The 19,672-nt window shown below is 36.5% G+C and overlaps 3 protein-coding genes and 1 long non-coding RNA gene across 4 annotated transcripts in view; 3 read left to right on the plus strand and 1 right to left on the minus strand.

Moving 5' to 3' along the window:
* LOC101739598 (pancreatic lipase-related protein 3) lies at nucleotides 1-10,241 on the plus strand. The gene is made up of 7 exons (XM_004927631.5): nucleotides 1-372; nucleotides 3,663-3,744; nucleotides 4,749-4,897; nucleotides 5,226-5,477; nucleotides 6,200-6,391; nucleotides 7,195-7,366; nucleotides 10,118-10,241. Exons 1-7 carry the CDS (start codon nucleotides 333-335, stop codon nucleotides 10,236-10,238), a joined length of 1,008 nt encoding a protein of 335 aa, XP_004927688.1. The 5' UTR covers nucleotides 1-332; the 3' UTR covers nucleotides 10,239-10,241.
* LOC134199849 (uncharacterized) overlaps nucleotides 10,078-19,672 on the minus strand; it is a 13,251-nt gene continuing 3,656 nt past the window's right edge. Inside the window, exon 2 of the long non-coding RNA XR_009974498.1 lies at nucleotides 10,078-10,620. This is a non-coding gene — a long non-coding RNA (uncharacterized LOC134199849). The remainder of the gene's footprint in view (nucleotides 10,621-19,672) is intronic.
* Nucleotides 12,764-19,672, plus strand: part of LOC101739739 (phospholipase A1 member A) — a 25,306-nt gene continuing 18,397 nt past the window's right edge. The window contains exon 1 of the mRNA XM_004927632.5: nucleotides 12,764-13,104. Coding sequence (XP_004927689.2) covers nucleotides 13,047-13,104 — 58 coding nt within the window. The 5' untranslated portion in view covers nucleotides 12,764-13,046. The remainder of the gene's footprint in view (nucleotides 13,105-19,672) is intronic.
* Nucleotides 13,835-16,076, plus strand: LOC134199848 (uncharacterized). Its single transcript, XM_062671509.1, has 2 exons — nucleotides 13,835-14,211; nucleotides 14,858-16,076. Exon 2 carries the CDS (start codon nucleotides 15,266-15,268, stop codon nucleotides 15,785-15,787), a length of 522 nt encoding a protein of 173 aa, XP_062527493.1. The 5' UTR covers nucleotides 13,835-14,211; nucleotides 14,858-15,265; the 3' UTR covers nucleotides 15,788-16,076.

Below are 19,672 nucleotides of genomic sequence, written 5' to 3' on the forward strand. Positions count from 1 at the left end.
ATTACTTCAGTTATAAATTTGCGTACCATTACGCAGTTAAGGTTATCTTTTTAAGTGAAGTGCTTATATATCATGAATTCGAATGTTACGTAGCGTTATTTTTCACTTAAGTCAATAAGCTGGAACAAAACAAAGCAGTAGTGAGATACGTTGCTGATAGATATTAAGAAACGCTGAATTTTCTATTCTTCTCTATGTTTGGAAACAGTTGATTTCAATGTACGGACGTTAACAGACTTAGGAGCAGCGCGGAGACGGAAGTATCGTGTAAATAGCTGTGATAGCTACAGTGGGTTTGAATTTTTTTCAGTCACTATAAATATTCATCTACAATGTTACGACGTCTATTATACTCTCATGGATTTTTTCTCTGTAAGTCTGCATTTGGCTATTGATTTTATTTTAATAAATTACCAAATAATGTATTACAGCTGTGAGTATGTACTGATAAATGATTTATGAAGTGTGCTCGGTGTTATGTTTTAAAAATTTATCGACATCGAAATTTATCTTTCGACTTATTCAATATATAGGTATGTTTCTAAACGCACAACACATTTTTACGGTAATTTAAAACGAAATCAAGCTTGTTTTAAAATAAAATATGTTTTTACACACCGATTTCATATAGGGTTTAAAGATATGCTAATAAAAATCAATATTTCCATTAACAGATCAAAATATCTCGGAATTTCTTTTCTAAAATAACAGACGTAACCGTGTTCTCGCGGATGCAAAAGTATTTTAAAATTATACAAATACACCTCATTTTTCTCAACGGGTTTGAGTTAATCTAATATATAAAATTCTCGTGTCACAATGTTCGTTCCCATACTCCTCCGAAACCGCTTGACCGATTCTCATGAAATTTTTTATGCATATTCAGTAAGCCTGAGAATCGGCTACTATCTATTTTTCATACCCCTGAGTGATTATGGTTGTCCACCCCTAACATTTTTTTTTTTATTTGGACATATTTTTTTGTTGTAATGAGGTATTATGTGGTTGAATGAGGTTTTGTTATTTTTATTATATATTCCCTCATCGTTCACAGCACTACATAGCTCTTTCACTCATTTACCACATCCTTACACACTTAAAATAAGTTAGTTTTTTTTCTACACTAGAAATTCCTTAGAAATATTATATAAGGCAAAAAAATATTTACCGGGTCAGCTAGTTATATTTATAATATATATCTCTGAAATATTATTGGTGGTGTGGCTTTGGCCTAGAATTGCACGATCCGATTTCTCTCTGTGGGTAAAGGCGTGATTTTCGAGATTCGCTATAGAATGGGCAGTAGCGTTATTTGAACATTATACCAGTGTATCACCATTAATGATGCTAGAGCATATTGCTAGCCCCAATATTTAAGTACCGCGATTCTGTCTATATGTGTTATTTTTGCCGCGAAGCAATCATGCGCTCTAGTTTGAGGGGTGGAGCAGCTACAATACAATTGAGACTTTGACTACGTTTATTAACATGGTTGTTTATTGCCTTTAAAGGCAAGAGAGCATATGACCCCTCTGATAGTAGCTAGTCACCCAATGACATCAACAATACCAGGGGAACTGTCATACCGCTGTCTAAAATAACGGCTTCCGAGTTGCTTATTTCCCTATATATAACAAAAATATAAGCACTCAAGTCTAACAATAGATCAATGCGGTCATCAAATACAGAACAAGCAATCAAATGAAATACCAAACACAGATTGAGATTAAGAATCAATATTTAGTATAACAATTTAATCATATATAATGATTAAAGCTACATAACTGTATTTATTTCTGACATCGTACATTACCATTTAAATTGTTTTAGAAAAACTTAAAAAACATTAATTTCTCCACCTGGAACCTCTGGGTCTGCGGAGGGACCTCGGCACCCTTGTACCGTATGTTCCATGGGGAGTGCTCTGAGGAATTGTTCGAGATGATACCGTCATCTCGTTTTTACCATCGCACTGCCCGCCACCGGAGTAAGGTTCATCCATACTACCCGGAGCCACTGCGGTCCTCCACAATGCGTTTCCAGAGGTCTTTTTTGCCACGTACCATCCGGCTATGGAATGAGCTCCCCTCCACGGTGTTTCCCGAACGATATGACATGTCCTTCTTCAAACGAGGCTTGTGGAGAGTATTAAGCGGTGGGCAGCGGCTTGGCTCTGCCCCTGGCATTGCTGAAGTCCATGGGCGACGGTAACCACTCACCATAAGGTAGGCCGTATGCTCGTTTGCCTACAAGGGCTATAAAAAAAAACCCAAACCAATACTGGAATGTGGAAAACTTTGGTCTCTTTCTGAAGCAACACCTTTCTGATTTTTAAAACGGTTTGAAGTTTTTTTCTCAACAAATTTTGCATTTGTTAAAGACTGTATTCTTATCCAATTATTGGAACAAGAAAACAAGAATTATAATTAGTAAGGTCTTATCGTGACATTAAAATGTTAGGCAGTGTAAGGTAGATCGGTAATTAAGGTATATAAGTTTCAACTTTTTGTTGTTTCACTCCTTGTTTATATTTTTTTTTTTAAGAGATTTTATGACCTGGTAACTGAGACCTTTAAGTCATGTCTTATTTTACTTTATATTCTTAATTTTATGAAAAATGATAATATGGAGTGAAATGAAATGAAGATGATTAATTTGAAACATTAATCAACTGGGATGAAATTTAATGAAATGAGATGATATGGGATGAAATATAATCGCAGTAAAATGGTGGTCATTTACTGAGATTTTTTCAGTGGACTTTTTGGAGGAACCCGAGAAGTTATGTCCAGCAGCTTTGTTTCATTTTCCCACATTTGTGCACTTTCACAGATATTAAACAGTTAATAAACCACCGTTATTACACATTTAAACCTGAAGAAACACAAAATAGACAAAATAAAACAAATCACACAACTTCACTCCTCGCGTTCCCGCCAAAAAGTCCCCTTGTTTATATCAATGTAAAATACATAGATTAAAACTGTAACACAGAGTACTAGTAGTACTCGTCTTGTAGTGTGTTACCGACAATTGTCAAAAAACAAACTGTTTCTAAATATTTAGGTAAAACAAAACAAAACAAAATGATGAATCAGTACTTAGTATATGTAACAGTTTCGAAATGACTCGGGTATATAATAAAATACAACAACGATACTCGTATAAAAGTAATTTCGAAATTGTACACATTCAGGAGTGTTTTCATTATTTATAAAACCTTATGTTTATGTTAATGTGTATTCGTTTTGAAAAGGCCATGAATTAAAACATGATTGGAAAAATACAAAAACGCCTTACTTTTAATTAGCACTATAAATATAATTATGTAGTATTTAGTATTACTAATGATCATCAACGGGATATCCTTGATTTTGTGACGGGTGTTCACGAGCGGTCACGTCTGCCAGACTGTCGCAAATTCAAATTTCTAACAGACCACATCACCTACTTCTCTATTTTTTACAGTCTGATAAGTTTCTTTATTTCTTTATTTTGAAAGGGATTGTGATAACCTGTCAAATATACGTTAGTATGCGGAATATAGTTCAACAAATATAATTCAATTAAGACCCTAACTCAGTCTAAGTCGACCGAAAATCTATCAGATTGATTATTATACTAAAAAATGGATTGATATTTAAAATCATAAACATTTACAGGTATAATAACAGCGTGCTTAAGTTGTGTTACGCCACCTTTGGAATGTCCAAATAAAAATATTACTTTCTGGTTGTACACTCGGTAAGTTAAATATTATTCGATTATTTTTCATTTCATTTCATTCATTTTATTATTATTATTTTCGTTTTTATTTTGGCAAAGCGCATTCTGGGTGTGTGCGAGTATGTTCAATATTCTGCTTATTTATAATGCCAACAGATCAGCAGTTTGAAGATTGTTATAGACATATTTTAATAAAACTATGACATTAATTTCGAACAAAAATTTGAAAGTTTAAAATCTTTTTTATTTCCTTAAATTAGTTGTTATGATCTTAAGTGACGAATGGAGATCTATAGGTAATCGAAAATGAATGCTACCAACTGTCCTGGTGTATAACATCGGACTCTATCGGATTATTCCCCTAACCGAGTTTCCAAAATTTCAGATTTCGACAAAAAAAACATGTGATTGCAGACACCTTTCGTATAATCCTTGCTTTTGGTTTGCTTGAGTCTTGTCTAAAATCACGCATTCTTATTCTCATATCTGCTGTGGCTGTAGTGCTAGAAATTCCTGTAACATTTTGTCAGTACACTTAACAGTAAATATTTGTTATAATTGCCCCATATGGGCAATAATGGGCCCAAAAATTACTTCTATCGGACATTGTTACCCACACAGCTATCGTAGGTATTTACTTTATTAGGTAGGCATATACCATGTACTTATGATATTCGCAGGTCTATGTATGGACATGCCCGTTGAGGCTGAAGTGAATTTCGCTCCAATATTACTTTCATACATGTGGCTAAAAACTTTAGATCTTGCACGGTCAACGTTGTACCTACGCTCGTCAGTCAATTCATATGAAAACTAATTGGTCATACGAAAACATTTAGCAACTGAAATAAGCCGTTATTTCTATATAAAAATATATTTTAGACAAGGGCTTTAAGTGTAAGGGATAAATTTTTCAACAATGATAAATGGTGCAGTAGCTCTGCTCCTTGAAATAAAAAGATAGCAAAGTTTAATTCTAGCATTACAAACGGTTTTGTAACTGAAACAAATTATATTTTTAGGGCCAACGAACACAGTCCTCATCAACTATTAGCCGATGACAACAATTCTATAACCGAAGCACCGTGGGTTACTGACGCTCCGATCAAGATACTGATCCACGGGTACACGGGTCATAGAGATTTCTCACCTAACACTGAAATTAGACCTGGTACTCCAAGTTTATTTGATTTCATATTCAGGAATAATCTAGACTGCATTCTTTTTCAGCAGAACTTTTACTTTTAGTATAAATGTTTCCCTTTGAATATCGGATTTCCAAATATCGTTTTATTTTGTTTTATTTGAATAAAAATTACTTTTGATAAAAGAAGACAATTTTCAATTTCAAAAACATATGTGACCTAATTAGATTTCTATGTCTAAACTCAGCAAAATATACTTCAATACACAGTTCCAACCTCCATTAACTTATTTCAAAGAATACTTAAATGTATAATAATAGAGTATTTTTATTTATCATACTTCTTTTGTTTCAGCCTACATGAAATGTTGCGATTACAATGTTATTAGTGTGGACTATAATAACATAGCATTGGAGCCTTGCTATTTGGAATCAGCTAGAAACACAGAGCTAGTTGGAAAATGTACCGCTCAACTTATAGATAATCTGATCAAAATACATGGTTTTAAGATGCAAAGATTTCACGTGATCGGATTCAGTCTTGGTGCTCAAACAGCCGGTTACATGGCAAATTACCTAATCAATGGACGACTATCGAGAATTACCGGTACGTCAGAAACTTTGTTTTAGATTTTTGTGTCTGTTTGTTGAAATAACCGCTTTTTACTACATGCATATGAATATAATATACGGTACATACACCAAATAACATTTTTTTCAATTGTTGTCTGTCTGTCTGCTTGTTCCGGCTAATCTCTGAAACGACTGGACCGATATTGACGAGACTGTCACTGATAGGTAGCTGATGATATAAGGAGTAACTTAGGCTACTTTTTTAAACTAGCTTCGCCCTGCGGCATCACCCGCGGTACGACAATAACCGCGAGTAGCATCGTGGGATCAATAATAATTATCATCAATATCAATAATAAAATTTAATGTTTCCGAAGCGAAACGAGGGCGGGTCGCTAGTAATAAATAAATCAGTAATGATCTTTTTTTGGCTTTCGTTGAATTCATGTGGTTCGGGATCAAGCGTTTTTAGCAATATATATTACGTATTCGCTTAAATTTACTATTAGTTTAAATTTACTTGTTTTTGTCTAAATATAAAATCGTAACTTAGGTTCGTTGAATATATAACTAACAACACAAAAACAAATCTGACCTCTTTTTCTACTTTTGACGGTAACTCATGTTCTTTTTTTGGTTAGTTAGCTATTGACAAGCTTCGGTGTCATCGATAAAATTATCGGAACCAGATAGTTTTTTATTGAAGATATTTTAGTTTTAACGACTCATCTTAATTTGAAGATTTTTTTGTTTTAGCATTAGATCCTGCTATGCCCCTGTTTGTTACAACTGACAACAGTAGAAAGGTTGACATGACTGATGCAGATTTTGTAGACGTTCTCCATACGAATGCTTTAGAAAAAGGAAAATTAGAAGCCAGCGGTCATGTAGACTTTTACGCCAACGGTGGTCTCACTCAACCCGGCTGTAAAGCTTCTGAAGAACAAAGTAAACAACTAGACTCAAATATCCACAAAACTATACTTTATAACCTAGATTATTTTCATATGCTTCATATTTACATTAATTACATACTAGCTGATGTTGTCTTTCATATTAAATAATGTTCACCTTAAAATATTAGGTCAATATTGTATAATGACTTTTCATCCTTAAAAGTCCGAACCCATAAGTGTTTCGTGACAGATATCGGCAGAACCGTGGCGCGTAAGTACTTGTGCAGGTACATATTACTCCCTAAAATTGGTAATAGCGCCAATTCAATCTAATTCATTTGAACGTATAAATCTAAATCCTCAGATTTGTGTTCCGATCACATCGCTACGCTTGTTCATGACTTATTTATTTATTTGTCTATACAATCACAATATATCTGAGGATTTAGATTTATACGTTCAAATTAACGTTGAACGTATAAATCTATTCAAATAGTTGCCTCATCTGTGATTTATCAAAATACACAATACTGGTGGTAGGACCTCTTGAGAGTCCGCGCGGGTAGGTACCACCGCCCTGCTTATTTCTGCCGTGAAGCAGTAATGCGTTTCGGTTTGAAAGGTGGGGCAGCCGTTGTAACTATACTTGAGACCTTAGAACTTATATCTCAAGGTGGGTGGCGCATTACGTTGTAGATGTCTACGGGCTCCAGTAACCACTTAACACCAGGTGGGCTGTGAGCTCGTCCACCCATCTAAGCAATAAAAAAAAACTATCAATAATAATAGTCCGCATAACAGTTTTACGTAATTTCAATCTCGATGAAGCTTAAAATACAAAAATTTCCTTTCCAGCAAAATCCGGTTGCGACCACGCCAGGGCACCGATATACTACGCGGAGTCTATTATAACAGACGTTGGTTTTTACGCAACGAAATGTTTTTCTTGGATCACTTACATGATCGGCTGGTGTGAGCTAATCAATTCGAGTGATGAGATATTATTTGGCGAATATGTATCTTTGGAGTACGTATGAAATTTATTTTAACGTTTTTCTAGTTATGATCTTCAGACGAGCTCATGGCTCACCGTGTGCTAAGCGGTCACCGGAATCCTCAGGCACCATAACATAAAATCTTAATTGCAATGATACATAAGATGTTCTACCCGTTAAACTTGAAGGTCACTGCAGAAGTAAGGTTAAAGGTGGTAAGTAACAATCCGCGCAGGGTCATTGAAAACAATGCTTCCAGTAGCCAAGACTGGAAGAGATAGGGGATAGTTAGTTAAAGAGAAGACAAAGAGGAGTAGAGACTAGTAAAATTAGTTGAGGATACTCCTACTAGGTCTCTACAGAAAATCATATAAGATCTTCTGGCCTTATTCTAGTATTATTAGATTATTACTATTTTAGATAATTAAGCATTATTTGAAAATTAAACATATCCCCTTTCAGTTGTTAAATCTTATCGAATATTGATATATAAGATTATTTCCCTGCTAAAGTTTGTTAAGAATACATATTACTTCTTTAATGATCTAAGTGAATACAATAACGAATATCTACATAAGTCCCAATAAAAAGTTCGATTGTGAATGAAAACTAAATAATATGTAACCATATTATTAGAGATTTAAATATACATATGTACCGTAGCGCTTCCACACTTTCACCGAGAGCATTTTCCTCAACTGTAAAATATGCTTCCTGACTTGCTTATCATCTAATATTTTGTTATAAAATAGTGAACTTTTTTTTTAGCTCACGTGGTGTTAAGTGGTTACTGGAGCCCTTAGACATCTTTATCATAAATGCACCACCAACTTGAGCTATAAGTTCTAAGGCCTCAAGTGCGGTTACAACGGCTGCCCCACCCTTCAAACCGAAACGCATTACCGCTGCACGGCAGAAACAGGCAGGATGGTAGTACCTACCCACGCGGATTCATAAGAGGTTCTACCACCAGTAATTTGTCTCCATTTGCTGCTGTCTCGCGCCAATTCAATAGGGCGTTGTAGTTTCTCATGTTGTCTCTACAACACTTGTACAACATCATGTTGGAATATGGTTTGGCAATGGAATATCGAATATCGAAAAACTATACCTACTGGCTCACAAAATAAAAGATGCTTTACATCAAATCGCATGACCAACAAATTTGTTTTCTGAATGTACAAATAAATCAATTAATAATCGTTTACTAGTTTAATAAAGAAATAAACATTTAATCCAAACGTCAAATCAGAACACTTATTTATGAGATTTTATTTTTATTTAGTTTTTTATACGTGAAATACACCTACATTTTATGTACTATACAAATTTGGTGTTCACGAAAAATAAAAGGAAAATAAAGCGTAAAATATTTCTGATATCTTATACCAGCATCGGTAAACATACATAAGTAATGTATTTATGTACAATAAAATAGAAAAATCCGTATATCGTTCGACTTACAATTCAAAAATATTAGAAATGTTACAGACAAAAAAAAGCGCGAACAAAAACCTTCAGTTTCAGTCACACCGCAATCTGTTCCTTGTTTATTTGTAACTAAAATTTAATTTTCTTAAAATTGTTACATTTACAATAAATAACGTATGTCCGTAACGACCGTTGTCGTACTAAAAGTTTTATGTCGATTCTACTTCTAAAGTTCAATGAACTATGCCGAAGGCTGTTACAAAATTGTCCGTGAACTTGGCATCAATCTGGGACTGTAGACAGCTAGATAAGTAACGATGTTTTTTCACAAAAAATCAAACTTCACATTGTACTGGTAGAAAGTAGTTCAATTTATAATACTTTCGGTTTAAAATTTTTATCTATAAAAAGACGAGAAATTTAAATATTGTTCATATACTTGGAAAATAGCTAAAAGCAGAGGGCTCTGAATTCTTTTCAACGTCTACGCTAGGAAAAAATATATATTTAGAGTTGAGCCAAACAAATATAATTGTTGCGTTCATAGATATTGGGAGTATTGTTTTTCTTTCCAATAAATACGAAGGAAACCAGTATATCCAAACACCACCCAAAAAAATAATTATGTTCTTCCGAACGAGCTAACCTAAAATCGATACGTGGCCAGTTTTTATGCTGTAGAAGTGGGAGGGGAAAGGTATACCAGCAAAATATCTCTATAAAAGATCTTGGCTTGTCAAGAACCTCCGTAAATGTTATATTTCAATGAGCATCTAAAGCCACACTAGTAGATTCCTATCAAATTTGGTGAGACAGGGAGAGGAATACGCAGAGTGAAGGTAAACGTAATGCAAATTGATAGCAAACCCTTAAACCCATATCAGGGCCGCAGAAGTCTTCTGGCATTCTCCAAATTCTTCTCTCAGCAACACGGTGGACCTGGCACGTGCACGGTGAATAAACGAATTGCTAAGATATTCGTCTCACTTTAATTGAACCCCGAATTCTTATCAAAAATACCAGGAGTAATGGGTACGGTACGAGTCCGCACTAGCCGATACTATCGTTCAGCTTAGATGTGCCTTGAACTAATTGCGCTTTCTGGCCTTAAGGCCAGATTAAGACAGGATTGCTTTTTCTCAATCCACCTAAGAGTTTGACCACCGTCAAGAGATTGCACTCAGTACTTTTCTGTGGGCAGTACAATCGTTTGCTCGTCACACTTCAATGTTGTTTTTTATATACTCTTGGCGCTCAAGGTCTTATCCTTTTTGACATTAATTAAATCAATGATTAATAAATTGCAACGAACTATCAATATTAATATTTATTATCTAAAGTATTTTTTTCAGAGTCACCGGTTTTTATTTCTTCCCGACAAATTTTGAATCTCCATTCGCCAAAGGTTTGAACCACAGGAACACAAGAGATTTATTAAGTCAAGAATTTAATAAATATGATAATGGAATTTGAAAATAGTCTTTTGATTTTTCTATTTCATTTAAGGTCATTTATAAACGTATGTCCTAAGTATTCATGTACTTATTCTATATCTAACTTTCCATGCTATGATTTGGTTTGGCTTATTGGTTTACGACTGGCTATCCAACTAGCCGACATTAAAAAGGATTGGTTTGAAGGTTGGACTGTAATTATACAAATTCTGATTAACGTCGCGTCTCTGGTAACTAAATACTTGATTTCGCTATGTAGAGTTTTAATTGTCATTTAAATACTTGTCATTTTACTCTAGCTAGATAAAGCGAGTTTGTGTTTCCTTTTTAATAAACATGATGTCCTTCCTGATGCAATTTATCTTTGGTTTCCGCATCGACATTCAACTTTCGAATATTTACTGTAACAAAAAATATATCTAATTTGCCTTACATTATGATTGATAATTAAATATTGGAGTGGAGAAAAGTCGAGCATACATCCCGCGCATAATGAAAAAGCAAACGTCGTGAATTTAATGAAGAGAATTATGTATAAACTAGTGGTCCCGCAGTAGTCGAAATTCGACTATAATTAATTGAAATTATAAGTTTCAACATTATTATGGTCCTATTGTTACAGATTTCGCCAAGACTACACTATAGACAAATTCTCGTACTATTAAAGATAAACAATACTAACCTATTCTCAATTTGACTACAGACTAAGCAATAACAAAAGTTTGACAATAAAGAAAGAGTTTATGTGTGTATGTCAAATACAAGGTAGTGTGTGTAATGTTTTCTTTATTGATTTAATGTATCTTTTATGCATTATTAAAAAAAATAGTATTGAAAAAGGGACACACAGTTTTTGCTTCACGTATTAATATGTATAAATAATTATTTTTACAGTATTTAAAACAAAACTATATTAAGCTAATTATGATTATTTGGGTTATTTGGGTTACTACATTTATTTGGGTACTTACCGCGGTTTTTAATGTATGTTCTCGATTTTAAATTACCGTTCTAGGCAGAGGGTAGAAAACAGATAAATCTAATATTCTTAGAACCGTGGCGAGAACCTTCCTAATAAAAGTTTTTAAACCTACGAAATCAAAAACGTAAATTGTCGGAAATAACGATTTGTCATAAACGGCATGTACACATATTCAATTGACGTCCGACAAAAACGCATATGGCCTTTCTCAATATCCTTCATTTGATTTGTAGAATTACGTACGTTGGAGGTCCATACATCCGCGAATTGAGTAATAAATACTATTGAGCAATCTATAGTAATTATAAATGAGTTTCTGACTCTTTGTTTGGTTGTTTTAATTACTTTAGGATATTAAATACGTGTTTCCGATGCTAAATGATAGAATGTGAAAGTTGCATTTTTTGTAAGTTCTGTCCACTGGATTATGTTCAAGAGATCGAAGATGTTGTTTATGCAATATTATTATGCAGCCGGGGACTCACAGACTTCGCAACGTGAATGCCATCACCACCCATTTTGAAACAAGAGGTCTGCGTTTTAGGTGTAATATGCCACGGCCGCTCCCTTTGTACCGGTGTCAACTCAGTGGATATTTTTGTAGATATTGTGATTTTAGCCTTGTATAAATGAAAAATTAGCTGTATTTATTGCCATATTCCTAATGCAATAGAGAAGTTTTCTGTGTTCAGAATATTTGTAGCATAAAACTGTTTTGTAAGATTTTAAGATTTATTGTCATTTTATTTTAACATTGCTATACTACTAGAGTTTACTAGAAAATACTTTTCTCACTACTGTCCGAAGAAAGCTCTTGGTACTGAGCGGTTATCACACTTATGCAGGAGAACAGCTTTGAGGTGGCCAATTTTGAGCAATTCATTCTCACAAAATAACTGCTGTTCTATATTTGGGAAACGACTATAATAGGTTTAAATCCACCAGGTGGGTATTTTCTGTAATACGAATGTTGTTCTTTGAAGCTTGTATATATTATGTCATATTTTCAAGAATGGTCTATCCTAAGATATCCAATGTTGCTCGAAATCAGCGAGGGGTAGAAACAGAACTTCAATGATGCTTCAGAGCCAAGAGTCATTTAGTGCAGAGTTAAGTAGGAAAGAAATTTCCATTCATCTGTCCGTAGTGTCAAGTTAAGTTTTGCGACACTATCCACAGTAATAGGTGGTAGGACCTCTTGTGAGTCCGCGCGGGTAGATACCACCACCCTACCTATTTCTGCCGTGAAGCAGTAATGCGTTTCGGCTTAAAGGGTGGAACAGCCTTTGTAACTATACTTGAGACCTTAGAATTTTTATCTCAAGGTGGATGGTGCATTTACGTCGTAGATGTCTATGGGATCCAGTAACCACTTAGCACCAGGGCTCGTACACCCATCTAAGCAATAAAAACATTAAAAAATATTATAGTCATACCCCAAGTAACAAAAAATAATATGTGAAACGGGACGACGCTTAAAGCGGATATGCGGCACGTTCTTGAATACTAATTACCTACTTTAAGTGGCCGTGTGTTGCAACATTCTGCCGGAGCTGTGTAGTGACCAAATTCACGTGTCTTTTTCGTTAGTGGGGAAGCCTGTACGAGCCTAGGGTGGGCATAATGCTACCACCACTTTCGCTGTCAGTGTAACTTCGATGCACGCACGCGTCATACGACACAGGGTTCCGCAGATAAATAAAAATATAAACGATGCAGTTTTAAAAAATATATCATAAATATGTGAACCGTTGACTGAGTCTGTGTTTTTAATGTCCAACTTCAAGTTCAGTTCATTGGAATAATTTTATCTAATGACTTTTTAATTAAAATTTATACAACAAAATGTTGACTAGTGCAAAGTGCTTTATTTTAATTGGAATTGCTATATTGCGAGTCTCTGGTGAGTATTATTACGAGACCTTCTATAAACCTTGGGCTCGAAAACCTTTTAGTGTTTTTTTAACGTTTTGCGAAAATATTAATAGGGGTTTTTTTTATGATGACGACCTTAATTAATTTTTTTAAATTACATATTGAATAATTGTTCATACATTTTAAGCTTTAGATACAGTTTTCGGCGATGATTCTAGTAAATGTTCAACATAACGAATACCTACGTAAATGTCTTCGTAAAGGCACACAATGAACACAATAATAAATTCAAATAAAATAATTATTGACTCGTAATGTTTTTTTTTTTTAAATTAAATATCTGCCTTTCTCCGTACCCCTACCGTATTATGAGCCGCTTTTGAGGTCCTTGGGAATAATGTTTCCCCTGACGCACTCATCTAATTCGCGTCGTATTTACTACATAATAAATATCCTTTCCAGGTATATATATTCCGCGACATCTTTAAAATTATTGTTATCGTCTCCATTATTCGTCTGTAGTAGGAATAGTAACATCATAAACTTATTTTACTATCTAACATTTTGTCAATACTAGTTTTCAATACTAATGATAAGGTAAGGCATATTGTGAGCTGCATAGTTAGGTAGAACCACTCTGCTTTTCAACGGCTATGCAGTTCCGCATTCTGGTTTGAAGAGTAGGATATCTATTGTTTAGCTTAAGATAGTATCATGTAAGGTTTATGATTATTTATATTAATATGATTATATAGAGTGTAAGGCTTCTGATTATTTATATGATTATATAGAGTCCTGTACATATTAAGAATTATTATTAAATATGAGGTTTATATTGCAAACCATTAAAATATTGTTAAGTTATAAATCCAACAGTTGACAAATGTCGTCAATAGATGTCACAGGCTAACAAAATTACATCGCGGTAGCGTTGTGTGTAAAAATTTGTATAAGAAGTCCAAAGTAATTATGAATAAATCAAGAACCAAACGCATCAATGTAAAATTGGCAGATTAAAGCAAAGTGTGAACAAAGTTAGCCTGTTTAATTTATATGTCTGACACCCAAAAGGTCAGAAGCGGGATAAATAAGGCTCTAGAAAACTAACCTTACTACGCCCACGGATCGGTAAAACGTAAGTTATTATTAATTATTTACATCTGATTCAGTGATATTGAAAATTCTGATGGTTGTGATTTTTTTTTTTTTATATGAATTTTCTTTGTCTTGTTCCTCTTCATAATACAAACCCGCACTGAGTCATTTTTTATTATTGCCTTGTAACCGATCAGTGCAAGCGCACTGAACAATCGACCACGTAATGATCACATGTGCGTTGGGTTGAATAAACCAATGACGAAGAACCAATGAAGAAATCAATGACGATTATAACTTTGACTTAATATAAGTAATTAAACTTAAAACAACAAATTCATTCTACCCACCTGCCGTTTTATTTACATGGTGACGAAAAAGTTAAGGGTTTTATAGGCTCTATTAGAATCTAACGACACTCGTTATTGCATTGGTTTAAATGTTTACATAAATATATTAGAGTGCGTCAGGTCTTTGGAAATACATGATTTTCGATGAATGCACATGCATAATAAAGTTTATTTTCTTTTCTGTTCCCCGTTCCACGAGGAGTCCTCTTCTAGCTTTTCGGAATGTACCCGATATTATGCCATTTAAATTACCCTATTCTACTTTTTGCAATTATTAAACCCGGTTAAAGCAGTTTATAATTATCATCATTCTAAGCTCCACAATGTGAGTTTCAGTTACGCTCATCATCTGTGACGTGGAGGACGACACTAGCCGAGGAGAAGGGTCTGGTGCTCGGCTAGTAAGAGGAAGTGGCTTAATGATAAAAGGAGCCCATGTGCTTAGTCGAGGGGAAGGACTAACACATAGGGAATGACCAAGGAGCATCCGAGGCTGAGGATGTAGGTCACATGTGCTTAGTCGAGGGGAAGGGCTAACACATGGGAGTGACCAAGGAGCATCCAAGGCTGAGGGTGTAGGTCAACAGGGAAGGATTGGGAGGATGAGCTCGCGGATAGAGCAAGGAGCATCCGAGGTTAGGATGTAGGGTCCATGTGCTTAGTCGAGGGGAAGGACTAACACATGGGAGTGACCAAGGAGCATCCGAGGTTAAGGATGTAGGTCAACAGGAAAGGATTAGGAGGATGTGCTCGAGGATAGAGCATGGAGCATCCGAGGTTGAGGATGTAGGGCGACAGGAAAGAATTAGAAGGAGGAGCTCGAGCATAGAGCAATATGTAACATTTGATAAAATGGACAAGGACACGATGATTCGAAGAGAACGGTTGCGTGGAAAGCGATCGAGTGAACGACGATCGCGTAAGCAGCGGTCGAGCAGGCAACAATCAAGCGGCTCTGATGACAGGGACGAATACGAAAGAAGGAGATGGAAAACAAGGACAAGGACAGGACAGAGGAGACGGCATGTGTCTTCCTCTTCAGGATCTGATATGGGGTCACCGCAGCTTCCGCGCAAGGTTGAGCGTGGTAAGGAGGACGACGGTTCAGATACAAAGGTATTAGTAGATAAATTCTTGAATATTCTTGACAAAATAAAAGGTTCAGATAAGCCCAAACTTACGTTCAACACAAATGTTATCCCCGAATTTGACCCAATGGCAAAGGAACAAACTATCCTTACTTGGCTGACGAAAGTGGAAGAATGAGCTCACATATATGGGTGGGAAGACAGGGAAATTATCCACTATTCCTTGCCCAAGCTTTCTGGTGTCGCTAAAACTTGGTATCAGGGCTTATCTAGCCTATTAGTTTACATGGACTGAGTGGAAACAAAAACTTATAGAATCTTTTCCCCAAAGCGAGAACTATGCTGAGTTATTGCATAAAATGTTAGCAAAAACAGTTAGATACGGTGAGTCGTTTGAACATTACTATCATGCGAAAATGAACTTGTTAAATCGTTGCAAAATTTATGGCAAGGAAGTGGTAGACTGTTTGCTGTACGGGGTTGAAGATCGTGCCGTTAAAGTGGGTGCTCAAGCCGCTCAATTTAAGCAACCTGAGCAAGTGCTCAAATACTTTAGAACCGTGAAGGTAGGCAAAGTTCGTGACTCCATTAACGATGCCAACCTGAAAAAAACAAATCAATCTGGCACGAGCAGGGCGGGCCCTAGTAATAACGGAATCCGTTGCTTCAATTGCAACGAAATAGGTCACCCTAGCTTTAAATGTACAAAACTTATCGCGAAGTGTACGACCTGCGGGAGGATTGGTCATTAGGCGATTAACTGTTTAAAAAAATAAAACTCCGATTAATAAAGACGATAGTCAGGCCTTAGATAAAAATAATGAACAAAAACAAGTATCTAATGTAACTGGCGATGATAGTGCTATTGATAAATATATACTGGATATAAAGATTAACAACTCAGGGGTCAAGTGTCATGTAGATTTAGGGAGTCAATGCTCGTTAATTAGACAGAGTACCGCTAAGGAGTTGAACCTGAATATCGATGTGAGGGAAGGTATGCCGGTATTAAGAGGAATAGGAGGAAACCTGACTTGCCCTTTAGGTGTAGCTACCGTGAGTGTAGAAGTTCAAGGGTTAAAAAAAAACTATTGAAATATATGTAGTAGAAGATTATGTACTAAGTTACTCTGCATTACTTGGACATTCCTTTACAGAGAAGCCTGATATTATAATGACTAAAACGCCGACTAAGATCGTATTTGAAAGACTCGCGTGTACTAAAATAAGACTCATAGTGGAAGATGACACGGAAATAGATGGTAACGTTGTACGTCCCATAATTGTTAATGCTGATGGGCAGGGAAACGGTAGCATCTACGTCCATGGCTCGTTAAGGGGTGCTGAAGGAAAAGAGTACTATCTTTTTCCCGGTACGTACGAGATAAAAGACAGCCGCACAGCGCTTTTAATTTATAATGCCTCGTCAAACAAGGTTTGTATAAAGAAGGACACTCTCTTAACACGAGCACTGCGTAATACGCATCCAACACCTTTTTTCCAATCTTGTAGCGTTCTTACCGATAGGGGACTGGATGAAGAGATCAGTTGCAATCCTGAGCTAACAAAACAGCAGCCCGAAGAACTACAAAAGTTATTATTTCAGCATAGCGATTGCTTCTCAAGTGGGCTCAAGGACCTTGGGTTTACCAACATCACTGAGATGGTTATCGACCTTAACGACACGGAACCAGTCGTGTATCGCCCATGCCGTATGTCACATACTGAGCGACAATTAGTAAGAGACATGGTTAAGGAGATGGTAGATAATGGTAGAGCTAGGGAGTCATCTTCATCATATGCCAGTCCTATAGTCCTGGTACAAAAAAAAGAATAGTGAGAAACGATTGTATGTGGACTATCGAGCTCTAAACAGAAAGCCCAAAAAGGAACACTACCCCCTACCAAGAGTCGAGGATCAGTTGGACCTATTATCCGGTAACACCCTATTTACGTCATTGGACCTTGCTTCCGGGTACTATCAAACACCAGTCGCCGAGGCCTCCCGTAGTAAAACTGCCTTTGTAACACTTGATGGGCAGTATGAATACAACCGCATGCCTTTCGGACTAGTTAATGCACCATCTGTGTTCCAAAGGACAATCCATAAAATATTAAAGGAGGCCCAAATTAAATATGCTGTTGTCTACATGGATGACATACTGATACCATCCAAGGATTTTAGGGAAGGCATCCAAAGACTAGGCGAAGTTCTCACACTGAAATTAAGTAAGTGCTATTTCTTTTTGAATGTCATAGACTTTCTAGGGTTTGAAGTGAGTGCTAATGGTATCCGCCCAGGTAGTAAAGAAAAAACTGAAGCCGTCTCAAAATTCCCAACACCTACCAATCAGCACGAATTGCGTCAATTTCTGGGTCTGTCTGGGTTCTTCAGACGGTTTATACAGGGATATGTTACGATAACTGCACCGTTAACGGATTTACTGAAGAAAGACGCTAACTGGGGTTGGCCGAACAGGATCAGGCGTTCACAGGCACTAAAAGCGCTCTGGTGGAGTGACCGGTGCTAGCTCTATACGATCCTAAGTCCGAAACCGAGCTACATACGGACGCTTGCAAAGAAGGCCTAGCGGGTATTTTACTGCAGCGTAACTGTAATGGTGCATTGCAACCAGTTTCCTACTTCAGCAGGAAAACTACCGCTGACGAACGCAAGTTTCATTCGTACGAGCTCGAAACTTTGGCGGTCATTGCATCTCTCAATCAGTTTAGGGTTTATTTAGTGGGAATACCATTTAAAATCTTGACCGATTGCAATGCACTCAGGTCCACTCTAACTAAGCGTGACTTGATACCTCGCATAGCTAGGTGGTGGGTCCAACTTCAGAAGTACGACTGTACAATCGAGTACCGGCCTGGTGTTAGCATGGCACACGCGAATGCCCTAAGCAGAAACCCAGTCAATTCTTCTTCAGGTAACACATGTACTAGATGTTTTACAAATACAGCAAATCGAACAGGACTGGATTACGACGGTACAAACTGCAGATGACGAGATAAATAAAATCAAAAGGATTCTTTCTGACCCTTCATCGGCGGAGGTAGCGGACATACACAAAAACTACAGACTGAAGAATGTCCATGTTTACCGCGTGGTAGGTGACGAAATAAAATGGCTGGTACCCAAAAGTGTACGCTGGCAAATTTTAAAAATGAACCACGATGACGTTGGCCATTGTGGTTTTGAAAGAACCCTACAGCGCATCCGAGGCCATTATTGGTTCGCGAAAATGCGGCGTCTCGTCCGGAAGTATGTTACCTCCTGCCTTGAGTGCGCGTACCACAAAGCTCCAGGTGATAAACGAGAAGGAGAACTCCACCCAATCGAAAAGATAAAGGTACGAGTTTCACCAGTAAGGCGTTTCAAGATTTTACGACCTCTTACGGGATCAAACATATTGTAAATGCCGTTGCAACGCCTCGAGCAAACGGGCAAGTAGAAAGGTTTAATAGAACGATTTTAGATGCTCTATCGACAGCCAATCACGGCGGCGACGACAAGTCGTGGGACAACCACATCACTGATATACAGGTTGGTATGAACACAGCTCGACATAAAACTACCCAAAAGAGCCCCTCTGAGCTACTATTTGGATTTAACATAATTAATAGAACGGAAAGCATACTTAGTACGGTAATCAATGACACCCTAAATAGGACTCCCATTGAGGAATTGGCGGAAGTCAGACAACAGGCTAGTAAAAAAAAAAAAAACAGCAACAAGTTAAAGATGCAGTCAATTTTAATAAGCATAGGAAACCAGCGAGGCAGTACCAAGAAGGGGATTTAGTACGCTTAGCAAGGCAGGCTCCGCACGATGGAAAATCTCAAAAGCTCTCTGTTAAGTACCAAGGCCCTTATCGTATACTAAAGGTTCTTCCCAATGATAGGTTCGTGGTAGAAGATATACCAATGACTCGCAAAAAAGGTAGAAGGTATGAAGCAGTTGTATCTATTGATAAGATTCAGCCTTGGATGTCGTTCTGTAGAGAATTAGAATCTGATGAATCTAGTTATAGTGTTGATGACAGTGATTAGATAC

Source organism: Bombyx mori, chromosome 12 (assembly GCF_030269925.1).
Source record: "Bombyx mori chromosome 12, ASM3026992v2".
In the NCBI taxonomy this organism is placed as follows: domain Eukaryota; kingdom Metazoa; phylum Arthropoda; class Insecta; order Lepidoptera; family Bombycidae; genus Bombyx; species Bombyx mori.